Source organism: Nannobrachium achirus, assembly GCF_963921795.1.
Source record: "Nannobrachium achirus genome assembly, chromosome: 13".
In the NCBI taxonomy this organism is placed as follows: Eukaryota; Metazoa; Chordata; class Actinopteri; order Myctophiformes; family Myctophidae; genus Nannobrachium; species Nannobrachium achirus.
In genome coordinates this window covers 52,169,342-52,188,757 of record NC_137833.1, presented here as the reverse complement: position 1 = coordinate 52,188,757, position 19,416 = coordinate 52,169,342, and the positions used below count along the sequence as shown (strand labels likewise).

Sequence of the window (19,416 nt, the reverse complement as noted above, 5' to 3'; positions counted from 1 at the left end):
CCAGTCTCCATGGCGAGAGTAATCAATAGAAAAGGTCATTTTGGGGATGAACTACTCCTTTAAAAACTACAAATTGCAAAGTATATATATATTTTTTTATATCAATTAATTGCTGTATTGAAATTTTGACATTTTGCAAAACGATTGAAACATTTCACCCGAATTTTCTAACGGATTGTAGATCTGCAATTTTCACTGTAGTTGAAATGGGGGGCTGACTGTAATTCAAGTGTAAGTAATTAATTCATAATGTCGCCTGTTGGCCTCAGAGATTGATGGCGGGTTTGTTCTGGAAAGCCTCGATCAGAGTCTGCGGTGAAGAGCTATCCACCGCAAATTTGAGGTGGAAAGCTTTCCACCTCAAGTCAGAAAATAAGTGCAGGCCATCATAGTACGCCACGGTGGAGTCCTATTCACCGTGACTGACTAGTCTAGATTGACCAATCAGTGAACGGGGTGAAGAGCCTGTCTGTCTGATAGTAAAAACAGAGAGATGTGTCGGGACTCGCGGTGGAAAGCTCTCCACCGCGAGGAATGACGTAACGTTGTAGTTTCATGACTCAAAAAGACTACACCGCGGTGGATAGCCTTCTACCGCGGACCCGACTCTGATCGAGGCTTAACAACTTCCTGTGTGGTGACTCTGATCCCGCCTCTGCTGCTGTTCCATCCTCTCACTGCTTGGCCTGACTCAGTTATTACATAATATAGTCTAGGTCTGACCTCCACTAGTCGAATAGTCCACTACAAATCTATTTGTCTAATAAAATAATAATAATAACTAGAAGTACAGTTCCTACGAAACAATGTGGGCTTGCTCGTAAAGAAATTATAAAAAAATAAAAAATAAAATAAAAACTCTTAATCAAATAAATTGTTGTTTTTCTTTCTTTCTTTCATTTCTAATGTTTGCCAACGTGACTATTTTCTGCAGCGTACTAAATGTCATGTGAAGCTCAACCAATACGCCAGCTAACACCACTCCCAGATGTTTTTCCGCCAATTGCACCTCATTGGCCTTTGTATTGTCTGCGACGGAACTTGCTAAATAAATAATGAAGATAACATAGTGTTCTCGCCTTTCAGGTGAGCCCACAATAATAAAAGAAACTGGCAAACATACATGACAAACAATTAAAGGGATATTTCACTTAAAAAAAAAACATTTGCTCATTTTATTTTATTAATGAATTTTATTATTAACTCATTCTGTGCCAATCACGTGTATACACGTGATATATTAGCGCATCCCACAGTGCCAATCACGTGTATACACGTGATTCAAAAAAAAAAAAAAAAAAAAAAAAAATTTTTTTGAAATTTTTTTTTTGGACCCCATCAAAACTAGTGAACATGATTTCAATCGCGATTTTGCATGTTTAACCCCCATACAACCCCCATACAACTCAGGTAGCAGACCTCCAAGCTCACAACAGTGTAAAACATAATGGCTATTATCTCAAGAATGCCTGAACGGATTTCCAATCGGATTTCTTTGTTTGAAAGCTGTGAACAAACTGCACAAACCCACAACAATGCAATCCAGGATTGCATTGGATTTTTTAGAGCTCATTCTTCTCTGTTTTTTTCCCATGCATGAGGTGTGCAAGGTTTAATCATGGCTAAGTTGACGAAAATAAGGCTTTTAAAATGCTTGGTAGCCAATAGCTAACTTCAAGCTAACTTCATCCTCTTCCTGTACATGCACAAAGGAAAGTGTTTAGGCAAGTCATGGCTGCAGGGCTTCTGCATATACCAGCATATCTCTATGGGATTGTCTGTGGCACACTTGGCCCCCTCTAGTGGTGAAAGGGTGGCATTAAATGAGTTAATGAATCTATCATGGTTAAAATGGAGTTTGAAGTTACAATGGGTGTGTATGGGGAGGGGCCCTGGAGGAGGAGGGCCTGATAACATTTACATCAAATATCAAAATATTGAATGAAGCAAATTAAAAACTGTTCAGGGTGTTCTCAAAAGATTAGATGATAAAATTACCGAAAGTTTTTATCAAAGTGAAATATCCCTTTAAATCGTTAATCGTCAATTATTTTGTGACAATTAACCGCCAACTAAAATGTCATGATCAGGACAGCACTGCTCACTGCTGGATTGAAGTGCATAGAGCTGGGATTCATAATATCTGCCCTCTGGGAATTCTCTTCTGTATGAACAACAATATGGCTTCTCTGACCTTTTACAGCCTTCATATACCACACTCTTCAGTTGCTGTCAGGCGGAAACCTGGTATCTCCATATTTCTTTTATAAATCACCCCCCCCCCTCTCAAATTAATGCTCTACTTCATCATACAAGAGTGTCACACAAAAGTAGTGAAAATAGCAGATCTACAAGCTCACAATGGTCATATTGTTAGCCTGTAGATCTGCGATTTTCACCCTTTTCAATTGTTTAAAAAAATGATAATAAAAAAGGAGTGGTTTTGGACATACAAGGTTTCCACCCGACAATATAAGAGAATTGAGGCTCGGTTGTTGGGATATTACACCCATCACAGTAACAGGTTATTCCCACCGTCTTGCTGTCCAACCAGCGTTATTAAACCATATACTTTTTCCAACAAGCAGCAGGCTATTCCTGTTTTATTTGAAAGCCGTGCTGGCGATTCTTTGATGAGGAAGACATGATTAAAGTTCAGAACAAAACAATACAAAGAATAGTATCTTTGGAAAGATCGATGTACAAAATGGCCTGCAATATATGGTTCAGGTTTGAAACATCTGCTTCTTGTGCTCTCTCTCTAAAAAAGAAAGACAAAATGGTATGAGATTGATTGTAACGTGCTTGACATGGGTGTAAAATCAAGCTTACAGATCCTTCTCGGAACATTGCAGATGCCATAGCACCCCAAACCATAACTTACTTTGGAAACTTCCCACTGGACTTCAAGCAACTCTGACTTCAGAAGGTTGACATTTCTATTATAAAGTCTCATGTAATATTGTAATATTTTGAAATATGGACTTTTGATATTCATGAGCTGTATGCCATAAAAATTCAAAGTTTTAATAAAAAAAAAGGTTTGGAATAATTCACTGAATGTATCTGGAATATATGAAAGTTTCAAGAAATATATGAAAGTTTCAAGAAAATGTACTTTTTACACAATATTCTAATTTTTCGAGAAGGTGGTGGTGTTGTCTTTCTCCCAGACACCATCTGCACCAGCCACTATCATGTCACCGGTCTCTTCTTCCATCCGTGATGATATGATTCTGGGCCCAGTCAGAGAGGGTGTCCCTGTTTTAAACCTCATGTCTGCCTTCCCCCCCTCCTCTTCTCTCTCTCCAGTGTCTGGAACATTGTGAGGCACAGCACCTGTTTGAGGTGGTCCTCCCGGCCATGGTGAAGCTGGCGCTCAGTGCTCCTCGCCTCTGCACAATGGTAGGTGTTCGCCGTGGCGTCTTCGACATGTCCGCTTGCAAAGAGGGGGGGCCATGTTGTTTGTTTTGTATCCGTGTTAACCCAGTTAGACCGGGCACGCATTATTGCGTATCATTTTATGCTTTAGCTATTAGAAATAGCAGATATACAAGCTTGTAGATCTGCTGTTTTTGAAAAATCGTGAAAAAACATTTTAATTTTGACCTGATACGATTCTATAAGTGTCTTCTGAATCCTTCTAAGGTTTTTTGAAAAAGATATGTTTCTATGTCGGCAGTGCTCAAACTTTTTCATGTGAAGGACCCCCAAAATGATATGTATTTGGCCATGGACCCCCCCTCTCAAAATATTGTATCAGGGAGGGACCCCCCAGAAGCAAAATTTGAGTTACAAAAGATTTGCACAAATTTGTCATGATTTAAAAAAAATAGCAGATCTGCTAAAGCATTCAATAATCCTAGGCCTAAATGGATAAATCAGGGTAATAAAGGGTGTTGTCTTCTTGCCATCTCAGCACTTGCATGGCATGGCTAAGGCGGTGACAGTAAGTACTGAGAGGGGTGGCGTTTCACCGGAGCCATCCATCGTCCAGCGGTCTAGGGCATCGTAAAGGGGATAGACCAGGGCTTCTCAAAGAGGATGCCTTCTCGCAAGTCCCGGTGTCCCTCAGGCCTCAGATAATATTTAGAACTTCAGTTTAACCACTTTGACTCTCTTTACTTAGTGAAAGGGACCTGAGTTAAACTGTACCTTGTGCGTTTTCTTTTTTCAGCCTACAGTACACTAAGTCCCAAAAATAGCAGATCTACAAGCTCACAACGTGTCATAACGCTCCGGAAAAAGTATTGTCTAATAAAGAAAATCAACAAAACATCATATTGTTGAGAGTGGCAGGAATGTTGAGACATACAACTTCTCTCTTTGACCTCACCAACTGGTGTTTTCTTTTTTTTTTTCCACAAAAGACAAAAGACGAAAACGAAGGAGATTTTCTCCATAATTTTAGTTTATTTTAGTTAGTTTTGTAAACACACAATACCGTTTCAGTTATTTTTTGTTTTTTTAAAAAGCTTAGTTTCTATTTTTATTTCAGTTAACTAAAATGTTTTTCCATTCTAGTTTTAGTTATTTAGTTCGTTTTCGTTTACTATAATAACCTTGGTGGTGAGCTTGTATGGCTTAAACGTGTGATATTTGTTGACTTTTTTTGTTATTTGTTGCCATTCTCTGAAAACTATGCTTTAGTATGTAGTATGTTTAACATGTTTACGCATGTCCCACTGGGAGGAGACCCCCTGGCAGACCGAGGACCAAATGGGGGGGGGGGGTTATTATCTCCACACTGGCCTGGGAACGCCTCGGGATCCCCCAGGATGGCTAATGTTGCCCAGGAAAAGTACGTCTGGAGTTCTGTGCTAGAACCGTTTCCCCCGCGACCCAACTCGCTTCACCGCGCTGCGAGCTTGTAGATCTGCAATTTCTTTTAAATCGTGAAAAATCTTTGAATATAATTTTTCAAAGCAAACTTTTGCAACTCAAAACTTACTTCTGGGGGTCCCTGGAACAACATATTTTGAGATGGGGGGGGGGGGGGGGGGGGTCTGCGGTCAAATACATGTAATTTTGAGGGTCTTTGACATGACAAAGTTTGAGAACCACTGACATAGAAAGACACATAAAGACACATAGAATCGGGTCAAAATTTAAATGTTCACGATTTTTCAAAAATAGCAGATCTACAAGCTTGCAGTGCCGCGCTTGGCTATTTTCTGTGCAAATTTGTCATAGAGAAAAAGGAGGGGGACCAAGTTTAGACCCCAGGAGGAACTCCGGTCAACGAAGTGTAATGTTTTAAGTGGTTGACTAAGACCGTCCTTTTCCTAGCAATAACATTCATTAATTGTGGCCGTACGACGGCGATGCATCGTGACGACCACCTCTCTTGCTCATTGGTATTCAGTGGCCAGACGAATGTTTATGTGTGCCCGTTATTAGCGCTTTTATCGATCGTCCATTAGGACGCGGCCTTGGGAGGGTCTTTAGCTCTAATCAGTGGAGATGGATGGGTTTATACTGGGCCCCGCCTGGAACGAGCTAGAAGCACCACGGCCTTAATTACTGGCACCCATTTATGTAATAGAACTCTGCTGCGTGCGTCGTCTGCACTTCACATCGCTAAGCCAATTATCTTCCATGTCCACCCCGGCCCCGCCCACCCTCTATTCCCACGTCCTGTCTGTCTGCAGTGTTGATTTTGACAGGCCATTTTGATTTGGTCGCAGTCTTTTGAATGCGATTTTATTTAGTTTTAGTCATTTCATTTTTGCCATTTGAAATGTTGTATTTTGAATCTGGTTTTAGTCGACTAAATTTAAGATTTTTAGTCGACTAAATTTACAGTTGATTTCGTCGACAACAATGCATTTTGGCAGGCCTTGATGGCATCATAATGCCTGATTTTACACTTGGTTGCACGCTGAAAATAGCCCGATCTACAAGCTCACCACACGTCGCGAGCTTGAGGAGACAACGGGGTGGCATTTCATTAACTTAATAGAGGGTATACGCGTGACATCACTGTTACTGGAAGTTATGTGGGAACACGCCTACTGAGTGGCAAAACACTTATTTCCGCCATTGACAGCCCATACATCCAAAAAGAAAAGTCCTATCTGATTATATTAAACAAAGTTAACTCACCAACATTGCGGCTGTACTGAATGCTTGAATTATCCTCTTTCTATCTGAAAAGTTTTTGTTTCATAAAAATCCACCATAGGCATGTTATGAGCTACTTTCTGTCAAGACTTTCTGTGCAGGTTTTTATTTTTCCAAGTGTCAGAGTTTGGAAGCACTCGTTTTCTACAACACAACATCCTGCTGCCTCCTGCATTATGTGCAAATTAGAAACAGGTGGTATGCAGGGCCGTTGAGTGATTTGCAACTAGCACTTCCAAACTCCAATGCTCCATGCTGCTCAATGTTTTGTCACTCAGTCTAGATTAGGAGGGCGGGGTCCCAGTGGACGTGCATATACCCTCTATAGCAAAATGGCCACTGTGGGAATATGGTCTCTTGTTCACCATCCCCTCTGTTTGTCTCCCCCTCCATCTCTCTCTCTCTCTCTCTCTCTCTCTCTCTCTCTCTCTCTCTCTCTCTCTCCCCCCCCCCCCCCATGCAGCCCCTCCCCCTGCTGAAGGCCAGAAAGAACCATTCCCTGACTCTGTCTCAGGAGCAGATAGCCTGTCTGCTGGCCAACGCCTTCTTCTGCACATTCCCCAGACGCAACTCCCGCAAGTCAGAGTACGCCAACTACCCCGAGATCAACTTCTACAGGTAACGGTCCCACAATTAACTTCTACATGTAACCTTCCCACAATTAACTTCTACATGTAATCGTCCCACAATTAACTTCTACATGTAATCGTCCCACAATTAACTTCTACATGTAATCGTCCCACAATTAACATTTACCCTGATTACGTATGCAAGTAATCGTCCCCACACGGCATCAAATCAAACATAGGGGACATGGGATAGGATAAGCGTCAACAGCAGGGCAGTGGTTCTGAAAACATTTTCTTGTCAAAGACCACCAACTTGACATCTATTTGGCCACAAACCCCCACCTGAAAATGTTTCGTGCCAGGGACCCCCATAAGAAAGGATTATGGTAAAAGGTTCAAAACTATTCAACTTATTGAATAACCAAAGCCTGGTTTATTAGGGTTAAAGTGGCCAAACTGATTTGAATGCTACAATTTACAATTACAACAATTTACAATTTAGGCATTTAGGAGACACTCTTAATCCAGAGCGACTTACAATAAGCAAGGACAGCACAAGAGATGGTTTTTTAACTAATTGTGTTGGGGGACCCCCTGGAACCCCCTCAGGCCTCAAGGACCCCTGGGGGGGTCCCACTCCCTGGAGCCCACTTAAGCCCATTTTCCACAGGCCCAGCACCACACCACTCCACACCACACCGCCCACTTATGCCAGGTTTTCCACTACAAGGACCTGGGTAGAGTGGTGTGAAGTTGGTACTAAACGTGGTACTAAAAAGTATCCACTCTAGAGTAGGTCTGAGCTAGGCCAAACAGGGCCAAACACTTCATAATGACTGATCACTCACTGACTTTTCATTTAGACCACCAGGATATAGTTGTAATACATGATAATAGATTCTATTGTGTTATAACCACTATTATAATCTATTATAGTGTATTATAATTATCATAGTAATACATTAATACTTTATAGTGTATTATAATCACAGTTATAATCCATTATAGTGTATTATAATTTAGGATAGTTGTAATACTAATTTATATTGTATTATAATCACAGTTAAAAGGGTCAATTTGCTTCTTACCGATAGGGGTACTTTTGTGTAATGGAAAATGTAGATATTTTTTATGTGGTGCGGTGTGGTGTGGTGTAGTGTGGTGTGGTGTGGTGCTAAAGCTGCAGTCGAAAAGGGGCTTTAGAGAATCACTGCACTAGCAAGTGGTAGAAAAAGTATTCAGATTTTTTACTTAAGTACTGTACTTTTGTACTAATTTACTTGAGTCTTTCCAATTTCCAATACTTTTACTTCTACTCCACATCCAGACACAAATATTGTACTTTTACTACATTGCATTTATTTGGAAACTTTAGTTACTAGTTACTTTGCAGATATAAATTATATTATAAAACATAGATTAACCACTTTAGAGTATTTCTATAATGCAGTATTGATACCACTGATTTTCATTCCAGGAAACGAGAGGATATACCTTGTGAATCCCTGTTGGTAGAGCCATTATTTTGGTTAGAGACTGATTCAACCTTAATGCATTCACTTATTGATCCTTGGCTTCATTGCAGCCAGAGATGCATACGTTTCATGGTGAATAATGACAGCTCTTCTCTGGTTTTGTGACATCGGAGCATCATTGGTCCAATCTGTGCTTCATTGTGCGACGGTGTTAACTCGCCGAGAATAATTGATTTGAAGTTAACTTGCACATGACTAGAAAGTCGTTTTTTATGTTTTGTCAAGCAACACTTTTGTGCGACAGAATCTAAAGCAAGGGTCTTCAACGGGGGGTCCGGGACCCCTAGGGGGTCCTCAGAGTTACTATAGGGGGTCCTCCAAATCTTTGTGTAGTAGAAACCTTTTTCTTCTTTGTTTATATTAACCACTTGAACCCTAGTGTCCTTATTCTGAGAACTTTAGTCAACTTTAGCGTTGCAAGGCGTTGTGAGCTTGTAGATCAGCTATGTTTGGCAAAGAGCTTTGGTGTAGAGGGGAAAAAGAGACAGCTATTACATAGTGAAAGGTCAAGTTTATTAAGTATTGACGGTTCAAGTGGTTAAATATCTGAAAACACAAATTGACATGAATCCAAAATACACTGATGATTGTGCTGTCAAACAATGAAATTATGGAATCTCTGAAAAAGGTTGTGGGGGTCCCTGCTTCATCTCTCTCTCAACTAAGGGGTCCTTGGCCTGAAAACATTGAAGACCCCTGATCTAAAATATTAGACTTGACCACTCTGAGCCTGGCGTCACTGCTTTAGGCATGGCATTATGGGTAAAGGATTCCCTTAAGAAAATGTGAAAATAACAGATCTACATTCACAACGTGTCACAATGCAAGATGTGAGTATATAGGGTGTAAGTTGTTGATATTCCCCTCTAGTTTCTGTATATTCCATGTTGACAAGTGTCAGGTGGCCATGAACATTGTACCCTTAAGCCTCTATCAGAGTCGGTGTAGTCTTTTTGAGCGTTAACGTTGTAGTTTTATGACTCAAAAAGACTACACCGCGGTGGATAGCTTACCACCGCGGTACCGACTCTGATAGAGGCTTAAAAGGGCATTTCAATTCACTTTTTCCATTTCCATTTAATAATGTGTAAAAGTGACCTCATGCCAAACGCTTAATTTGGTATGTGTTGACAAGTCAAACTTCCCTCAGGACTGCACATTATGTTTAGTGTAAGCGTTCATATTCAGCATCCATATTCTAGGGAACATTCACCAAAAATAGCTGACCTGCACCTTTGGAGTTCTGCTGTTTTTTGTGTTGATTAAAACAAATAAAAATAACTCACCTATTACAGTTGCAAGTCAGGTCTGTTTTTACTACTACTGTTTTTTGTTTTTTTTAATCTCCTAATTCATTGTGTAAAAAAATGAAAAACGTAATGAACATTAAGTCATAAAAAATAGTCTGGTTTCATGTGGCTAAATACAGAATGCCAGTGATCCCAGAATCCAGAAGAGGGTAAACATATTTCCAGCAGGGGGCACTAGTGCCTTGAAAATACCAAACAGATACTTTATTTTAATTTAATTATTTCCACTCCAGTCTCTAGCAGTCATTCAGTAAAGGGTTGTATAAACGCCAATGTTTGCGTCACTTAACATAAACAAATGCCACCATTTTTCAATTGATTCTCTCTTGCATATAAGACAAGATACACTTTTATTGGTCCCCGGGGAGAAATTCAGATGGACAAGGCAATGACATGCATGCAGTCTGTTGCAGCTCATAAATATTTGTGTTGGAATGAGTTGTGATATAATTGGAGCTTTCTCATTGGGCTGCAATATATTCTTAGCGATTTTTCTGTCAATTACCTTTTCAATTTATCAAATAATAGAAAATGAATCGTTATATATTTGGATTTACTACTTAAGCATTATTATTTTATACTTTGTCGCACAGAAAGTGATCTACAAGCTCAATGTGTGCATCGCGTTGTGAGCTTGTAGATCGCCTATTTTAACAAAAGGGATTAGTTTGATTAAATGCTGCTTCCGTAGAAGTTGTGCTAATTAAGAGTAGCTTCTCATATCTTTTCTGTGTCTTCCCTTTTCTGAGTCGCTGCATTTACCGTAGATTCCATGTAGACCAGTGGTTCCCAAACGCTTTAGCTCAAGACCCAAAAGAGAAATCAGATTTTTTCTCTGGGTGACCCAAACTAGTGAAAAGAGCAGATCTGCTATTTTCACTCCTTCTTAAACATCAGTTTTCTAATTCAGGGAATTTCTTTCATTATTATTAGTTTTATTTCATTTCATGAAATTAAAAAATGTGTCCCGACCTGCTGACATTTCTAAAAGGGCCTTTTGGTGAAAATATTGAAAATAGCAGACCTCCAAGCTCGGCGCTTGGAGGTGACAGGAGGTCTGCTATTTTCAGTGCTTGATACCACACTGAACTAAGCATACTCAAGTCAATACTGGAGATGTTGCCTACTGCATGGATTTCTACACAGAGAGGGCAATTCTTTCAACATTTGATGCTGCATTGAAGTTCAGGAGAGTTTGGACATGAAGGCAATTCTCTTGAATGCTGCCTTCAGGTATGGCAGGGAAAGAGGGCATTTTCATTTCTCTAACCATAGTAAAAACTGCATTTATGGTCTGGAAAGGGCACTTTTTACAGATGGATAAAAGGGCAGGGGCTCAAGCCCCCTTTGATGTCTATGTGTGTGCACGTGCCTGCTGCTCGTTCCAAGTGTTGTGGCACAGGCTGCGTCAGCGTAGGAGGGTGTTATTGGGGCTTTCTGTTTGCGCCTACTCAGACCCAACTGTGTGTGTGTGTGTGTGTGTGTGTGTGTGTGTGTGTGTGTGTGTGTGTGTGTGTGTGTGTGTGTGTGTGTGTGTGTGTGTGTGTGTGTGTGTGTGTGTGTGTGTGTGTGTGTGTGTGTGTGTGTGTGTGTGCTGGTGGGGGAAAGCCCTGTGCAGCTTAATTGAAACAAATGTGTGTTTATGGTGGCCTGGGTGGTTCACAGTGCAACGCTATCCATCTCCTTACTGGCCGTCTTAACCCATTTAGGCCTAGAATTAGAAGGATTCAAAAGACACTTATAGAATCGGGTCAAAATTCTAATGTCCACGACTTTTCAAAAATAGCAGATCTACGAGCTCGCAGCGCGGCACTCGGTGCCGCGCTTGTATATCTGCTATTTTTCAATAGTTAAAGCATAAAATAATGATACACAAAATGTGTACCCGTTCTAAATGGGTTAAAACTTCAGATGTCGCTGGCCTGGGCGGCGAGTCTATAGCGGTTCAGGGGCACCTATAGGCTTGCTGATTGTCTCCCGAACCCGACGACCTGTGCTGCGTGTCACTCCCCATCCCTCTCTCTCTCCCCGTTTCCTACAGTATCAGTCTACCGTTCCCTATCGATAAAGGCAGGAAAAAGCCAAAAGAAATATATCGTCACTGTCGGGCAGAAACCTTGTCTCTCCAAGTTTCAAATGTGTATGTTTTTTCACCAAGTAAAGCCTGCTTCATCATACAAGGCTGTCGCACAAAAGTAGTGAAAACAGCCGATCTACAAGCACACAACGCCTCGCGGTGCGAGGCGTTGTGTGCTTGTAGATCTGCTGTTTTCACTAGTTAAGTTCATTTTTAAAATGATGAATACAAAACGAACGGTCTTGAATATACAAGGTTTCCACCTGACAACGACGATATATATATATATATATATATATACTGTATAAATATATATACAGAATCTTCTCGAAAATGTTGAATATTGTGTAAAAGTACATTTTCTTGAAACTTTTAATATATTTCTTGAAACTTTCATATTATTCTAGATACATTGGACATTCAGTGAATTATTCCAAACCTTTTTTTGTTAAAACTTAGATTTTTTTTATGGCATCCAACTCAAAAGTCCTTATTTCAAAATATTACAATATTACACGAGACCACTCAAAACCAGGATTTATAATAGAAATGTCAACCTTCTGAAGTCAGAGTTGCTTGAAGTCCAATGGGAAGTTTTTGAAGTCAGTTATGATTTGGGGTGCTATGGCATCTGCAATGCTTTTTTTTTTTACACAATATTCTAATTTTTCGAGAAGGATCTGCATAAAAAAAAGTAAATATTATTCATATGTCACTGAAGGTGGCCCATTACTTTGTACACCGTACTAACAATGACTACCCTCCAGGGACATGCTGGGCCCCTGATTCAGCCCGGGAAAAAGAGTTGCAGAGGCCCTCATTGCGCGCTATGGCCCTCTATAGCGCTGCTGCTACTCAAAGATTTGCCATTTCAGATCATGACAAGTGACAAGCCAGTGGGCCAATTACATGAGTTATATTTCGTCGTTGTCGGGTGGAAACCTTGTACGTCCAAAACCGTTTGTTTTGTATTTATCATTTTAGAAATGATTTAAACTAGTGAAAACAGCCGATCTACAAGCACACAACGCCTCGCGGTGCGAGGCGTTGTGTGCTTGTAGATCTGCTGTTTTCGCTACTTTTGTGCGACGGCCTTGTATGATGAAGCAGGGCTTTGCTTTGCGAAAAAAATTACAAATTTGAAACTTGGAGAGGTTTCTGCCCGACAAGTGACGATTTACTTTGTTGGCTGCCCAGCCCCCAAAATGGAACAAATTTTATTTAAAATATTTTCCTATTGGCCGGCCTGGACCGGCCAGGAATGAACCGGCCGTTCGGGAGTTGTCCCGCTTTTCCCAATGGCCAGTACGTCCCTGCTACCCTGTCAAAAATATTTTAAAGGTAGTGTAAGTGATTTCTTGAAAAAATAAATGGCTCTATATTCTGATAGTACTCATTGCCATAGAGTGTGTGTTCAGTAACAGGGGGTCTCCCTTTCTCTCCAGCTCCAGAAAAGGCATTTTCATGTCAGGATACCAACTCTATCCAATCAGGAGAGAGAACTCGCACAGGGATACAGATTATGTAAGTGAAATTGGAAGGGGTGACTCAAACTTCGTAAGGAAATGAGCAGACAAAATTGGAACCGGTCTGAAACAGCATAAAATTTAAGCTGATGAATGAATGGGTACTCTTATCCTGATTGGCTGAAAAATTGCAACCCCCCTGAAAATCTATTTTTGTTTGTTAAAGAGCTGGAGGGACGGGGGGACCCCTTTACTGAACAGACACTCTACTCCAGGGGTCTTCAACGTTTTCAGGCCAAGGACCCCTTAGTCGAGAGAGAGATGAAGCAGAGAGAGAGATGAGCACAAGCTGTTCATAGATTCCATGTAGTTTCTTTGTTTGAACAACACAATTATCAATGTATGTTGGATTCGCGTCAATTTGCGTTTTCAGATATTTAACCACTTGAACCGTCAATACTTAATAAACTTGACCTTTCACTCTGTGCTTAGTCTGCTCTTTTTCCCCCTCTACACCAAAGCTCTTTGCCAAAAATAGCCGATCTAAAAGCTCACAACGCCTCGCAGCGTGAGGCGTTGTGTGCTTGTAGATAGGCTATTTTTGGCCAAAGTTCTCAGAATATGGACGCTAGTGGTTAATATAAAAAAGGAGAAAAAGTTTCTATCACACAAAGATTTGGAGGACCTCCTCTAGTAACTCTGAGGACCCCCTAGGGGTCCCGGACCCCCTGTTGGAAGACCCATGCTCTACTCTAACACTCCATGATTACTATCAGAATATTGTACTTTATCCTTTTAACGAAAAGCCTTTTTATTTTAAACAGCATTGTTCACTTACCCTACCTTTTAAAGTACTGATCCCCATACAGTTTGTGAGTATACTACTGTTAATGTGCACAAAAACATGGAATCTCTCGCTGTCGGATAGAGGTTTTCCCTCATTTCCAGACTTGATTATTCTTCATTACGCCTCCGCTCAAGACATTTGGTAACGAACATCCAATTACATTGTGTCAGAGTATTGTGGATGATAACGTCTTCGACCAGATCCGATTATGGACCAGCAAGTAGATTTGTGGCACTGTGGGTAGACGGAGTTGTGTTGTCGGCCATGTGGCCGCAGCGTGTGGATCGCTTGATCCATGCTGCAGGCTGGTCCAAACGCACCGAGCTACGGTCCAGCTTTCACCGCAATCTAATTTAGCACCAATTTCCTTAACCTATTCAGAACGGGTACACATTATTGTGTATTATTATTTTATGCTTTAACTATTAAAAAATAGTAGATTTACAAGCGCACGGTGCCGCGCTGCGAGCTTGTAGATCTGCTATTTTTTTTTAATCGTGAACATTTGAATTTTGACCCGATTCTATAAGTGTCTTTTGAATCCTTCTAAGGTTTTTTTTTGAAAAACCTATGTTTCTATGTCAGCAATCTGGCTAGCCATCGTCAAAGAAAAGGTCCTTTTCACTTAACTGGAGCTCAGTTAGTCTGTTCTTGAGAGACTACAATCTCAGTGGTTCTCAAACTTTTTCATGTCAAGGACCCCCAAAATGATATGTGCTTGGCCACGGACCCCCATCTCAAAATATGTAGTTCCAGGGAACCCCCCAGAAGCAAAATTCTAGTTACAAATGTTCGCTTTAAAAATACATATATTCAAAGATTTGCTAAAATTTTCACGACTTTTCAAAAATAGCAGATCTACAAGCTCGCAGCGCGGCACTCGGTGCCGCGCTGTGAGCTTGTATATCTGCTATTTTTCAATAGTTAAAGCATTCAATAATTCTAGGCCCTAAATGGGTTAAGGCACCCCACGTCTCATTAGTGTCATAACGGCCTCTGTTACTGCAGTTCGGCGGCGGCAGGACACACTTGGTTTGGACGCGTTTCCGTCATTTTAGTGCTTATAAACCGCGAGCCCAACGAGTAGACGTAGCACCGGGGCTGGGAAAAGTTCACGGTTTTGGACATACCCCGACAGAGATTGTGAACATTGACAATCTTGCCTTGCACAACAAAGCTAACTAAAAGGGTTAAGTGGTTATTCAGACTAATGGGTCGATTATAAAATATGTATTTATAAGAGGAAAAAAAGTATATTCGTCACTGTCTGGCCAAAACCTCTTAACTTCATTTTTGAGTTTTTATTTTATTTTTTGGCATAAATCAGGGCTATTGAACACTCTTTACATCTGACTGTTGGTTCAAATAATATTGAACCAATGAAAAGTAGTAAAAAGCCCTTCGGTCAAAACCTCCTAACTCCACTTGAGCTCATTTTCTCGAAAATTAACGTTTTGGAGTTAGGAGGTTTTGGCCCGACAGCAGAGATACATAAACTTGATTGATTGAATACTTTATTAATGTGATTATTCACTGTACAAGTTAGTACAGTCAATGTTTATGCTAAAAAGGATAACGCAAGAAGGCACCAGGGGCTTGTTTTTCATTATACTCAATTCATCGGCACAATAAAATATGTTACATTGCAATACAAATACACTACAAAACCTATTGGGATAAAGCTCAGTAGAATCATACAGTATATTTACAGAGAAATGATTCTCTATGACCTCATGCACACCTGCCCCGAATTTGCCGTGCGACAAGTGGCTGCGGCTGTGCGTTTTTCTCCCGATCGAACCCAGTTCGATTTGTCCGTCTTTCCGCATGCGGTAAAAACTCATTGACTCCTTTTATGACTCCTTTTCGGATCCGCAGTGAGGATTCCGCAATACATTGCGTTGTTTGCACACCAAATCCAATGCGTTTTAATCAGCAGCAAAACGGAAAAAAATGCAACGGGCCTGTGTGCAAAGCACTTCATTAAGTCGGTTATTGGTTCTAAATATCCGCATCAAAATATCTTAATTGAAGGTTTATTTGGCACTGTAATATTGGTTATTTACTGCAATCCACAAGGGCAGCCGCTTTTATTTTTACCATCAGCGGTATTATCCGTCTGCTCTCTCTCTCTCTCTTTGGAGTTCGACTGAATTATTTGATGAATCCCAGTCATATTGATGAGCCTATCTGTTGCCATTTGTTTTTGCCTCTCATTTCCCCTCCCTCTCCTCCTACGGCTTCTTGTTTTATCTCGAGGCTCAGTCCGCCCGTCTGACAACAATCAGTCATCTCAATTTGTCTACATCAGCGCAGGCTATCTCCCCTCCCCATCAGATGTCGGTGGCAGGCTAAGTGGAGGAGGTCTCTTGTGTAATAGCGTTAGCATTGATTCACATGCCGGGGCGGCATGCGCGCGCGGCCGCTTTCGGACTCATGCCAACGCACGCTTTTTAAAGGAGACCAGCCCGTCCTTGACTCTCTCTCACTATCAGCATTACCCGTCTGCCTACGGTAACTGGAAGAGCGGGCACACGAGAAGCCTGGCCACTTCCAAGTTAAATTCCCTTTTTTTTCATGAATAAAAGATACATTTGGAAAATGGTCTGAATTAAGGTAAAGCAAGGGAGAGTGGGGTAAACTGAGACACTTTTTACATTTGTTCCCCTCTAGGCGAACTAAAAGATATATCAGTAAAAATGTACACATTTTCCAGTAATTCGGGATGTCTCCTAACAATGGAAGTTATCAGAATGTATTAAAGAAAAAAGGCAGTGATTATTAAAAAAAAAAAAAAAAAAAAAAAAAAAGTGGTCTTGTGTCTCACTTTACCCCAGCACCGGGGTAAACTGAGACAGACCAGAGAATGATGTACAGGTCCTCTCCTTCATGGCAAGGGGGAAATTCAAGGGGCTTGAAAATATAATGGTCACATGACCACAAATACGTTACATTGCCTAGATAGTAAGGGGTGTCTTAGTTTACCCGGTGTCTCAGTTTATCCCACTCTCCCCTATGCATGATTTCGAACATGCGTGAACGTCTGACATATTTAAGGCCTAATTTTACAGCAATTGTTACAAAACCTGTGGCTTAGACAGGCATTAAGGCATAAAGTACAGTTGAAGGATAAACATATAAGTCTGATAGTCATAGTGATAGTCTCATGTCATGTTTCCCATTCTCTTTTCCACATGTTTCTCATGTGCCCACTCCTCCTGTATATCCCTGTCTGCAGCCAGACACACAAAAAAAAGAAAACGGTCTGCGCGTTTCCTTGGAGAAGATGACACTAGACAAGAAGACAACCAATGCAGCGCTCAGCTAATAACAGCTCGGGCCCCCGGATCGTTACCGGCCCAACCCCCCCCTCCCCCCTTCCACCTCCTCCCCCATAATTGAGTGAGTGTCCGTCACTTTGCTTATGGGCTACAGTAGCGCTCTGTCTTGGCCGCAGCAGCCAGAGAGCAGCAAGCAATCTGCTGATTGCTGTTTTGGCAGAACTGTCAAGGTCTGTCCTCTGTTTAAATGATGGATAGATGGGAGGGGGAGGACGGCCAGGCAGAGGAGAGTGATCTCGTTGGCTCACGTTTTTCCTCAGTCTGAAAAGACAACTGGCAAGAAAAAAAAAACCTTCTCCTGTTATGTTCCATAACGAAGATCATTACCGAGTTGAAGTGTGGCTATTGTGTGTGTGTGTGTGTGTGTGTGTGTGTGTGTGTGTGTGTGTGTGTGTGTGTGTGTGTGTGTGTGTGTGTGTGTGTGTGTGTGTGTGTGTGTGTGTGTGTGTGTGTGTGTGTGTGTGTGTGTGTTGGTGAATTTGTGATGCCTTACTTCATCTCCCAGCGGAAAATAATTGGTGACGGTGCAAACGGCCAGGACGGCGTTTTCCTTCCCTCGGTGAACGTTAGTTGGGAGACGGGTGCTGTTGAGAAAGACAACACAGAGGGACTTTTCAAAAATAGCAGGTGTGCAGGCTTGTAGATCTGCTGTTTTGGCTTCTTTGGATAAGTGGATAAAAGAGACAGTCCCTTCTTAGCAGTCTTTTTAGACAGCTGTGTTTACTTAACGTGGATTGCAGATTGCCATAATTATTTCTGCAGGTGTTTTTAAAAGAGTACCGGTAGTTCACCCAGAAAAGTAGGTATTTTCTCAATCACACACCCCATGAAGCTGTGAATTCATGGAAGATCTTTTTGTTTTTGTTGCATTCCTAAGACAATAGTAATGATCGGGTCATCAGTAGAGTTCTCAAATTCTGCCCGACCCGACATTTAGGGTAGGGTCTAAAATGTATGCTAATTAGTCGGGCCGGGTAGGGCCTCGGGCTCAATGTTGACGATGATATTTTTGTATTATTTTATTCCTATTTCTCTGTGATAGAGTTCTCAAATTCTTTCCAAACCCGACTATACCCGACCCAACGTTTTCGAGCTGGGTAGAGCCTAAAATGTAGGCTAACTAGTCAGACCGGGTAGGGCCTCGGGCCGGCCCAGTTATGGCCCAGTTAGGGCCCGGCATTAATTTTCAGGCCCATTGAGAACTCTAGTCATCAGTCAGTAGACTCTGCAAAATCATCAAATTATTTCCTTTGGAATGCGACAAAAACAACAAAATCTCCATGAATTCAAGGCGTAATTGACAGAAAAGAAGTAATTTTGGGGGTAAACTACTCCATTTTTTATAAATATCTGCCTCTTATTGATAGTACGCAGTGGAGATATAGAAAGGAAATGGGTTGAGAGAGACGGGGAGTGACACGCAGCAAAGGTCGTCAGGGTCGGGACTCGAACCTGTCAGGCATCAGAGCCTATGTGGTATGCGCCCGGACCGGTAGTCCAGCGGGCGCATCGGTTGAACTACTCCTTTAACGTGCACCCTGTCCCTTCGATTGACATAACTTGAGGTTGATTTTTTCATTTGCGTGCTCTGAAATTCGCTGTGATATTCGGATGAAAAAACTTGTGTGCAAAGACCTTAAAGCTATACTGTGTAAGTTGCTCAACTAGTGGTCAGTAGCGTTATAGCAAACCGCGGTCGCGTCTGCTTTTTCCGGCCGTTTTTCGCCGCGGACCGGGCCTTCAGACCCCCGCGTCCGCCTCGCCAAGTCGCCACGCATCCGTAGTGTCCCTCTGCGGACCGGCGTTGGGGAGGTTTACAGGCTAGACTTCTAGACCAGTGTAAACAAAGCTGTTGAAGCAAGCTATTTCCTGAAGAGACCTCAAGATGCACTGTCATTGGCCAGTAGTGTATCATGTGTGTATGATCTGCAATGTGATTGGCCAACGTATACACAACGTATACGGATGATACAGATGACGTCATTTTGCCGCGAAACGGAGTGGGAGTTCTAAAACTTTAGCGATTTAATAGTTAGGACAATTTTAAGATATGTTTTATAAAAAAAGTTACATAGTATAACTTTAAGATGGTTAACCTTTCCTTCGACGGCTGCCTCACCCGATACTCGTGTCACAGGGAACAAACAT

The 19,416-nt window shown here is 41.5% G+C and overlaps 1 protein-coding gene across 1 annotated transcript in view; it reads left to right on the top strand.

Annotated features, from left to right (window-relative positions):
* Window positions 1–19,416, top strand: part of LOC308297663 (poly(ADP-ribose) glycohydrolase-like) — a 116,700-nt gene that overhangs the window by 26,456 nt on the left and 70,828 nt on the right. Inside the window, exons 8-9 of the mRNA XM_080741195.1 lie at window positions 3,313–3,405; window positions 6,587–6,741. Coding sequence (XP_080597321.1) covers window positions 3,313–3,405; window positions 6,587–6,741 — 248 coding nt within the window. The remainder of the gene's footprint in view (window positions 1–3,312; window positions 3,406–6,586; window positions 6,742–19,416) is intronic.